At 42.6% G+C, this 10087-nt stretch overlaps 1 protein-coding gene across 1 annotated transcript in view; it reads left to right on the top strand.

Annotated features, from left to right (window-relative positions):
* rin1b (Ras and Rab interactor 1b) overlaps positions 1-9866 on the top strand; it is a 40744-nt gene extending 30878 nt beyond the window's left edge. The window contains exons 9-12 of the mRNA XM_008427912.2: positions 1346-1654; positions 1905-2036; positions 2987-3156; positions 6434-9866. Of these exons, the coding sequence (XP_008426134.1) occupies positions 1346-1654; positions 1905-2036; positions 2987-3156; positions 6434-6757 (935 nt within the window). The 3' untranslated portion in view covers positions 6758-9866. The remainder of the gene's footprint in view (positions 1-1345; positions 1655-1904; positions 2037-2986; positions 3157-6433) is intronic.
* The last annotated feature ends 221 nt before the right edge of the window (positions 9867-10087 follow it).

The following is a 10087-nucleotide window of genomic DNA, read 5'->3' on the forward strand; positions in this document are numbered from 1 at the left end:
ACCCCAGGCCGGGAATCGAACCCAGAACCTTCTTGCTGCAAGGCAACAGCTCTACCAACTGCGCAGCCCATAAGGTGCACCTAAAAACCTTCAATTTCCTCAAAAGCCGACAGTGCACCTTACAATCCGGTGCGCCTTGTATATGGACCAATATTGAGCCACAACAGGTCTAGCAACTATGGTAAGCAGCCGCCGACTTCATTTTCACCCGTAGATGCTGGGATAGTTGTCAGAAAGCTGGTTTGTTAATAAAGTTTGACTGACCTATCTATGTATCTACCTATCGACCTGATAATCAGGTCGTCTGCAGGTCATTTAGCACCACATTCTCCACCAATATGCTGTGCGCGAACGGAGAAGGGTGACCATCGTCCGGCCACGCCCCGGCCCAGTCGCGGAAGGCTCTCCTCACTGACCGGAGTCGGACTGTTTTGTTGACATTCTTTATGTCAACAAAGTGGCTTTAGACATTCATCCGGGGTGCTTCGACTGGGGTTACAAAGGGACCAGCCCCTATATATTTAAAGCCGGGGGGGCAGGGGAAGAGATACAGAGACAGCGGCGGCAGCGTGTCGGTTGGTCTAGTTACCCAGAAAGCAATTGGGCAGAATATCGCAACGCCGTGAGTGAAACAATGACTGGGGCAGCCTGCTATATAATGTACTTGGGGACCATTTCTTTACAAATCTGGATGTGTAATAACAGAGTACGGAACAAATCGGAAACCCAAACTGTAGCGTCTAACCTATGCGGTGCGCCTTATATATGAAAAAAGTTTTAAAATAGGCCATTCATTGAAGGTGCGCCTTATAATCCGGTGCACCTTATAGTGCAGAAAATACGGTGCTTATATGCGTATGTCGATTTAAGATTCCAAACACACCAAAAAGAGGAAGTAAAACTAGAAAATGGATAAGAGCTTAACAACTGTAGCCAGTTACAATTTTAATTTATTTATTTATTTTGTGTTATGCACTTAATTGAAAAATTTGTAAAAATGGAAATAACCCGTATGCTGCAACACTGGAAGACTTTAAGGCGACCTAAATGCAGTGCAGTCAGGACAAAATCCTGACTGCACTGATGAGTACCTCAGTACCAAAATCATTTTCAGTCGTTGACTGCTCTTACAAATGATAAATTATTTATTTTGTATTGTCAAAACATGTTTATTTTTTTTTAATTATTATTATGGCTGATACTCTATTAATTACCATCACTGGTCAGTGCATTCCTCTGGGCATACTGCCTGTTCCTGTGTGTTTTTTCTATCAAAATAAATCGCTCAGACGACAACGCCAAATCAATTGTCGGCTTCCTTCCTCCTCGTTTTCTCTTTTTGCAGACCTGGCCTTGGAGCGGGCCATGTTCTCCTGCATCCTCAGGCCTTTGAAGTGCCACCTCGAGAAAACCCTGACCTCTTTCCACAGCCGCGACGGCTCCACCCAGCGCCTCACTCAGAACCTGCTCCGCCTGAAAGGGAACGGCGCTATGGAGCGGCTCGGCGTGCGGACGGGGGTCCCGGACGCCCGAGAGGTGGAGAGGGTGAAGCAGAAGCTGATCTTGATGCAGCGGACCCACTCGCCCATCGACAAAGTGCTCTTGCTGCTCCAAGTGTGCAAGTTCGTCCACAAGGCCATGGGGACGTTGCACGGTGAGGCTGCCGCGCGTTCGACGAGTTCACGGCGAAGCTTTGTGAATTGTAGCACATGTTTGTTTTTAATGTCAAAATTCAGATTTTTAGCCATTTTTTTCTCTATGCCAAATTCACCAAATATGTCCCAACCAGGTAGCACTAGTGTGACCTGGATAAAAATCTTGTATTCCACACGTAATTTAAACACACTGTGCAATTATTTCACTTGAAATAGAACGCTTTTTTTTTTTTTGTCCTTGTTTTACAGGACAGGACGTCAGCTGGGATGATTTCCTCCCTGCTCTGTCCTATGTGATAGTTGAATGTAACAGGCCTCAGCTGCTGGTGGAGGTGGAGTACATGATGGAGCTGCTGGAGCCCTCGTGGCTCGGTGGAGAAGGTACGACCCAAACCCTAAGCAAAACCTGCGGCACCAAAGTATGCATATAATAAAATTTAAATGTAAACACAACCACAGATTATTTTGCAACCAGTGAGCGTATTTTTCATAATCCTCGGAGTTTTTTTTTAAATAAAATATAGCTTTTTTAGGCCAGCATTTTAACTATGTCAAGTCTACACAAAGCTTTAAAATGATCGCATTTATATAGTGATTGTTCTTCTGAATCGCTCTTTTTAGTGCCTGATGAAATAATGTAATTATTTAATCATTTAACTTCTCCCTGCTAACAAAGATGTCACGATTTGTAAGTTTGCTGCGTTAGCTTCCGTATCATCACACTGAGATGCTTGATGTTCATTTTTTTATTGTGTTAATTTTATGCCAGATGTAACAGGATGCACACGTTCCAAAAGGTTCCTAAAAAGTTTGACTTTTCTCTTGTTAAAATAATAAACATCACCTAACCATAATAATAATAAAAAAAAAAAACTCAGGGAAATGAACTATTACCAAAAAGGTTTGACCCAAGTCAGCAGTTCAAAGGCAATGCTACTAAATAACATTGAGGAGACGCATGTAAACTTCTGACTTTTGAAAACATTAATAAATAAATCTCTTCTCTTTCATTATTGTGATATTTAGAAAATAAACAATAATTCTGGTGATTCGTATCAACCTGAAACAGGAGAAGTTTAGTCTGATTTGACTTCAGACAATGAGGAAGAAAAAACAGGTGGATGCGTCTTTTTATTCAGTACATACACATTTCTGGCTTCAGCTGCTGCACCGTTAGCTACTGAATAATTACCCCTGTCATAACTTAGCTGTTGCCTAAAAATAGCTCTGTTTTAGCTGATCGTCAAAGTCATTGTTTTACTAGCAACACACACTAAATACTTTTCTTTCCTCCCACCACCTGTTTTTTTTTTTTTTCTTTCTGCCTCCAGGTGGGTACTACCTGACCAGCGTCTATGCTAGCCTGTGTCTGATCCAGAGCCTGGAGCAGGATCAACCGTTCTCCGGCTGCCTGACGCCACAAGTGCAGGAAGCTCTGAAGGAGTGGAGCTGCAGACGGACCCTGGAGGCCCAGAAACAAAAGGAGACCCAGCAGAGCCAAGTAGGCACAGGCTCTCTGTTCATTGTTGTGGGTTTGCTGTGGAGGGATTTATTCTACTATCATTGCACATGCTTCCATTTCACAGTTTGTCCTGCTGCCACTTATCACTCTCGTAGCATAACACACTTTTACTTTTTGCCAGCCGTACAGTTTAGGTTTGTTTCTCTCTAATGCATGTTTCTTCTATGTGTCATGTTTCCAAATTATTCCATCTAGTAATTGCACTTGCTAATTTTTTTTTAATCTTCTTCAGATTCTAAGTTGATTTAAGAGAACAACATCTGAAAATATAAAGAAATCATACAAGAAAGAACAAAAGCAAGTTAATTTACTTCATGTGGTTCTTAATGCTTCTGATGGATCTAAAACATCTAAAACACAAACCACTAATATTACTATAAGTCTTAGTTTGAGCTTTCATCAGTTTTATAAGCAAATAACTCCTAAAATCGATTGATTGATTGGTTGGTTGGTTGGTTGATTGATTGATTGATTGATTGATTGATTGATTGATTGATTGATTGATTGATTGATTGATTGATTGATTGATTGATTGATTGAATTGGAAAGAATGCATCCAATTCTTTCCATAAAGTTCAAATTTAGATTCAATTGGGGGCTCTACAGTTGGTAGAGCTGTTGCCTTGCAGCAAGAAGGTTCTGGGTTCGATTCCCCGTCCGGTTTCTTTCTGCATGGAGTTTGCATGTTCTCCCTGTGCATGGTGGGTTCTCTCTGGGTACTCTGGCATCCTCCCACAGTACAAAGGCATGACTGTCAGGATAATTGACTTCTCCAAATTGCCCCTAGGTGTGAGTGTGTGTGTGCATGGTTGTTTGTCCTGTGTGTCTCTGTGTTGCCCTGCGACAGACTGGCGACCTGTCAAGGGTGACCCCGCCTCTCGCCCGGAACGTTAGCTGGAGATAGGCAATTGGAACCCTACCAACCCCACAAGAGTGTACAGAAAATGGATGGATGGAGTGTGTTGAGTTGAATTGATAACTTTCAATTGATAAGCATGTGGCGGCAGTGGGAAGGAAAGACTCTGAATAAACAAGAAGAAAACCTCCAGAAGAACCAAGTTAAGTGTGAGCTGCTGTCTGCCATTATTGACTAGGAGGTAAGGAGACAGGGAAAAAAAGCACACAAAGCACTGGCCTGAGATTTCTTTGCCATGGAAACAAAAAAATAATGATATTTTTTAGTGACTCAGTCCATAAAGAATAAATATAGCTTAGCACGGAGTCGCTGAGCCAGGATTATTTTCAATGGCGATGAACAAACCCGAACCGTAAAGCTAAACACAGCAGATGAACAGAAAAGCTGAGAAAGAAAGCGCATAAAGTCAGTTCCACCGACAGCTAGGTCAGCGACTCCATTCAGAAACAAGAGCACGGCTAAATACTTTCCATGAAAATAAAAAAGCAAAGTTAATACCTTCACTGACTTTTAGAACCTGGGCTACTTTCTTTGAAAAAGCAACGCAAAGTTAATAGGAACGACATCGTTGACTCCATCCAGAAAAAAAACACATCTGATCACACAAGCACTGAGTCCGGCGTCACTCTCTATGGAAAGGGAAACAGAATGAATGCAAATTAAATGGAAGCAACATCTTCCATCCTGTACTTTCTATGACAGAAGCAGAAAAACAGAGAAAGTTAATGGTAGCAGTAGTTCCTCCAGTGTCTCCAATCAGGATACCATCATTCTCTTAAGAAAAGAAAAAGGATAAGGAGGAGTGCAGAAACTCAGTGGCAGCTGTAACTGAACCAGGTGTCCTTTCTGGAGAGATTGCATGCACTTTCAAATCTGTACTGTCATTTTTTAAATGGTCAAAAGCAACATCACGAAAAAAACAAAAGATAATCCATCCACAAAGGCACAGACATCACAGTAATTAATTACACTGATGGCAGCATCATCTAATTGTCCGACATCTGTGACGTTGGCAGCCGGGCCGAAGCAGTCACGCACGTTTGACGGAAATTTTTTTTTTTATCAAGTTGCAATTATTTTTAAGGATGCTTGAAGGTTTTCAAAAGTGAGACAGGATTTTCAGATTTTTTTTTCTCCAGAGGTAATCCCTTTGATCTGAAGCCGCCAGCTTACGACTGGACTTCCCCTAAAGCTGTAGCACTCTTTGCTTACATTTTTTTTTTTTTTGCCTACTCTCCCTTTTATCACCTCTTCTTGTCAGTGTAACAAGTCTGCCAGAAGCCATTTAAAAAGGGAAAAAAAAAAAAAAAAAAAGCAGTTCATTGTCATCCACGTTTCCATCTCGTCACGTGGTGCTTCGCCTGGCTTCAAATAGCCCATCTAACTCACCCGGCAGCCAGATTTTCCACTGACACAGGCGAGGATCAGTGAGCCAAGTGCTATGAAGAGGTGGGCGGTCAGATAACATGAAATTTATCGAGCTGCATCTACCCGTCGAAGCAGGCAAACACAATATGCACACGGACAGCGAGGAGCTCAGTGACTCTGTGAGTTTTGCTGACGGGCAGACCTGTTGACTGTCGATTCCTGACTGTGTTTTCTCTCACTTCTGTTTGGGGGTTGTCTTTGGAGCCACTTGTGCGTTGTGTTTTCTCGTGGCTGGAAGTGTTTGCAGGATTGTCGGCGTGTTTGTGGAACAGGAGAAAGAGGATTTGCTCTGGTTGCTCGACACTGGGCTGTTTGGTGAGGGGATTATATGCCATGTCTTTTGTGTGTGTGTGTGTGTGTGTGTGTGTGTGTGTGTGTGTGTGTGTGTGTGTGTGTGTGTGTGCTCTGTTCAGAGAGGTGTGAGGGCGTCTGTAGGTGGCTGAATCGGACATTATATAATGGCTAAAGTGTGCTTTTCGATGAGTGGCAATTGTCGATGCAGAAGCTTGTTTAGATGCTTGATTGCCTCGATCGGTGTGGATCAGAGGGAAACTTTGGGAAAAGTTGGGATGGAGCTCCTGTAGGATTAATGTGCGCGAGTTAGCGGCGGATAAAAGAGCAGCGCCATGAAAGATGAAGTTTATATAAAGCTTTTCCGACCCGGCTGACTGTGTGTGGGAAGCAGGAGCTTTGTTTTAGAGGCTGTTTCTTTTATGAGCCTCATTTCGTCTCGTTTCCTGCAGCTTCCGCCGTTCTCATCCCTCACTCCTCCCCCTCTTTTGCCCTCACTCCATAAGCCTCTTGACCTCTGTTTGTCATCAACGCACAAAACGCGTTCACTCGTGTTTCTCTCTCTCTCTCTTTCTCTATCCGTCCATCTCTCCTCTCCTTCTCCCCCCGCCCCACCTGCAGAGGTGCGTTCGGATACTGTTCCAGGACGGGGAGCGGAGCGCCGTGCAGACGTTGCAGTGGAGAGCCGGCGAGACCAGCCAGGCCCTGGCGCAGCTGTGCGCCTCCACCTTCGGAGTGTCCGACCCGCAGCAATACACACTGTTCTGGCGCAGCGGCGGCGAGATGAGGGCCCTGCCGCCCCAGGCCCAGCCCCAGGACCTGGCCAGCCACAGCGAGGGGGGGCCCTCGCTCTCCTACCTGAGGACCGACCACGACTTCAGCAAGATGCGGCGGCTCACCAGAGGTGGTGCCGTGGACCTGAGCGAGTCGGTGTGCGAGGAGTGAGTGGGAGGCACAGAGAAAGCAGCAGGAGGAGGAGGAGGGGGAGATGGATGGATGGTGGGTGTTTTTCTCTGTCTCTTACTCTCTCTCTCTCTCTGTGTCTCCTCTCTCCGGCGGTGCGCTGTGCCTCGTCACGGGTCGGGACTCGTCGTGAAAAGCGACGGTCCTGATCCTCCGTCCTGATCCTGAACGGACCAGAGCAAAAAGCAGAGACAACTTGCTGAGAGTTGTTGTGCTGCGCATTGAGGCCGCTTGTGTTAAAAGGAGTGTGCTATTTTGTGACATGGAAAATGTGTAATAAATGGATTTGATTGTTTTTTTTTTGTTTTTTTGTTTTTGTTTTGTTTTTCCTGCAACATGAACCCAGAGTTGTACCATGAAGGGATTACATCATTAAGAGACGCCGAGGCTCGAATCCAAAGAACACAAATTCTGAGAGACTACTGTTGCCTGGAAACAAAAAACCACTTCCTGTACGCACTTAGGGAGGCAAATTGTCCACCGTGGTGATGTAACCCTTTCACGTTGTAAGTCTGGGCTAAGTCTTAAAGACACTTGGATGTATTATTGCTTCACTTTCTGTGCAAAAAAAATCTGCAGATGTTTCTCGTGGGGGGCGCGACCTTTTCTGTGGTTCCCTGAAACGTGGCCTCGCAAAAAAAAACGTGAGATGTGTTGCAGCCAAGACCGATCTGCAGTACCAAAGTGACAGAACATGCATCATCAGGGTTTTTGAAAGAAATGAGATTTGAAATCAGCTGTGCAGAAGAGTCTAAAGCCACAGAGGTGGCTTTAAGCTTGCCTGCTGGAGCGAAGGCACAGACTCCTCTCCTTGTTTTCAGTTTCTCACATGGGTTTTTTTTGCTGGTGGAATAACGAGAAAGTGGGAGGAAGGTGGCAGAAAAGCTTCAGCTTTTTTTTTTTTTTTTTTTTTTTTACTTTTAAGATCCTCTCCACACTAACCTGGATATTTTTTGCCAAACTAATATTTTGTCTTCTTCTTTTGCATCTCCTCGCTAGGGAAAGGTAATATGGACCTAAAATGTTGTAACAATTTCTTAAATTTGCTGCAATAATGATAAAAGTAAAGAAACATTTAAACATTCCTCACAGGCTTTTTCCCTAATTCAGTGCACCAGTAGGTAGTTATGCAACAATACAATTAAATACCACAGAGTGTTTGTATTCGATAATTTACTTTTTAAATATATTTTGTCATTTATCAACACTCATACAACCAACCGTGGAAAGTATGGTCTTGGAAAAGTTATAATCCAAAGCATGCCGTCTCTTTTTCAGGTATGCGAACATGGGCATTCGTTGTTTTCACCTTAAATCACAATTCTTAACTTCACATGTTTCCCTTTGATACCAGTAAATAAACACAACAACAGCCCATTGTAGTCCCATCATGTTTTGGGAAAATAACAGAGAATTTGAACGTGACTCATTAAAGTGCAGAGTTTTAGAAACTGGTCTACTTACACTGGTGTTTGAAGCCCACTTTGCACACATCTCTGGGTATCTGTGATTAAAATGAGTGGAATAGTTTATGAGAGAATCTTAAAGAACGTACTCTGCAAGAGATTTGTTCTCTCTCCCAAGAAAGATGACTTCTTTCTTTTTCTCGCTGTTTCTTCTTGACACGTCATCTATGCCGAACTTCTTGTCCCATAAAATGTCTGAGAGCCATTAAGTGATTGGTCAGAAATCCAAAGTGGGTATGGTTAATTGGGAAAAGGAGAAATGTAGATATGTCTACTTCTCCCAAGTGTGGACTTCTGCAGTTGAAATCATTGGGGGAGAATGATAGAAACCGATTCACGCTTCACAAGAAACAAAAAAATAATTTTACCCAAAATGGCAGGATCAAGGACGACTTTCTTTCTTGGTCTGGAAATGGCATCCTCATCAAACTACCTAATAAGTCCACACCAGCAGAAGTGTTGCTTTGCATTAACGATGCCCATTTCGTTAATGCAAGTGCCGAACTTCAGAGGAGAAGCCTTAGAGCCTGAACACGCTCAGAGAAATTTGTTTTCTCTCCAAGGGTTTCAGGAAATCAATACGTTTTTTCTCTGCAGCCCTGGAGTTCATACAGCTTGTTCTCAATTGTTTGGGCAGAATTTTGTTCCTACTTTGGTGACTATTGGTCAGAAGTTTGCAGTAGTCAATACGTTTGACTTCCTGGGAAGTTCTGCACTTCCGTGTCTTTTGAAGTATGAAATGTAAACACAGTTATTTTTCTATCTAAATTTATTAACCGAACAAATCTTATCATGTCTTACAGAGACCTTTAGCCTAGCACTTCTTTAGCCATGCTCAGGATCTCCTTCTTTTGATTTTTCTGATAATTACTTCAATATTATTGCCACCTGCTGGTGAAATCTTGACATTACAACTTTGTTAATGGGTTAGAAAATGGTAAAAGTTGTAGCTGGGGCCAAAATTTTATCAGGGAGAAAAAAAAATCCCAATCTGCAACAAATTGATCAACTTACTGACTGACTTGCGAATGTATTAAATAATATTTTTTCCTGCATTCATTCCATTTTTTTTTAAAATCTGCTCTGAGTTGTGTTGTTTCTCTTGACATATAAGTGTAAGATGAAGTATTGTGTTCTGACAAACAAATCAGGACCTCATGAGGACTGGAAGAATGTAAATGTCCTCGTCACCAGCTTCTGGGACTCCTGCTGCAAGTCATCAACGCCAACAGACTGTTTGACTCAGTGTCACTTTCAAATATATATATCTATCATATTGTGAATTTAAAGCTAAAATTGAAATTGTTCAGTTTGTTGTGTGGATATGAAAGTGCAGACTTTCAACATGTCTGGAGTTTTTAATCCGACTGAGAAGGTTTGTTTTTGAAAGCTATGATGTGAACAGTGTTGCATGCTTTCTCATTCAACGTGAAGATTGATCTATGTGTGTATGCGTGTGTGTGTGTGTGCGCGCGTGTGTGCGTGTGTGTTTGAAGCATGTGTTTACTGTGGGAGCTCACCGATTCTTTTCAATGTAAAAAAAAAAAAAAAAGCAACACACACACATGACTGTATTTTGTCAGGTAATGCAGTATCGCAATAAAGATTGCAATATCTGTACCAGCGCCATGTGCTTCCAGGAAGGATTTTGTCTTGAATAATCTCAATCACCACTAGGTGGCAGCAAAATCCAATCAGTCTTGTAACCTCATCCTTAATTATTCTAACTTTAGGGTTTTTTTTTTTCTTTTGCAGAATTGACATTAAATAATTTAATACATCATCACGTGTTTCTTGCCCTATAGAATTTGTTTCATAGCATCTCATTAAAACACCAGCTGCTGAG

This window comes from Poecilia reticulata, linkage group LG14, assembly GCF_000633615.1.
Source record: "Poecilia reticulata strain Guanapo linkage group LG14, Guppy_female_1.0+MT, whole genome shotgun sequence".
NCBI classification, from domain to species: Eukaryota; Metazoa; Chordata; class Actinopteri; order Cyprinodontiformes; family Poeciliidae; genus Poecilia; species Poecilia reticulata.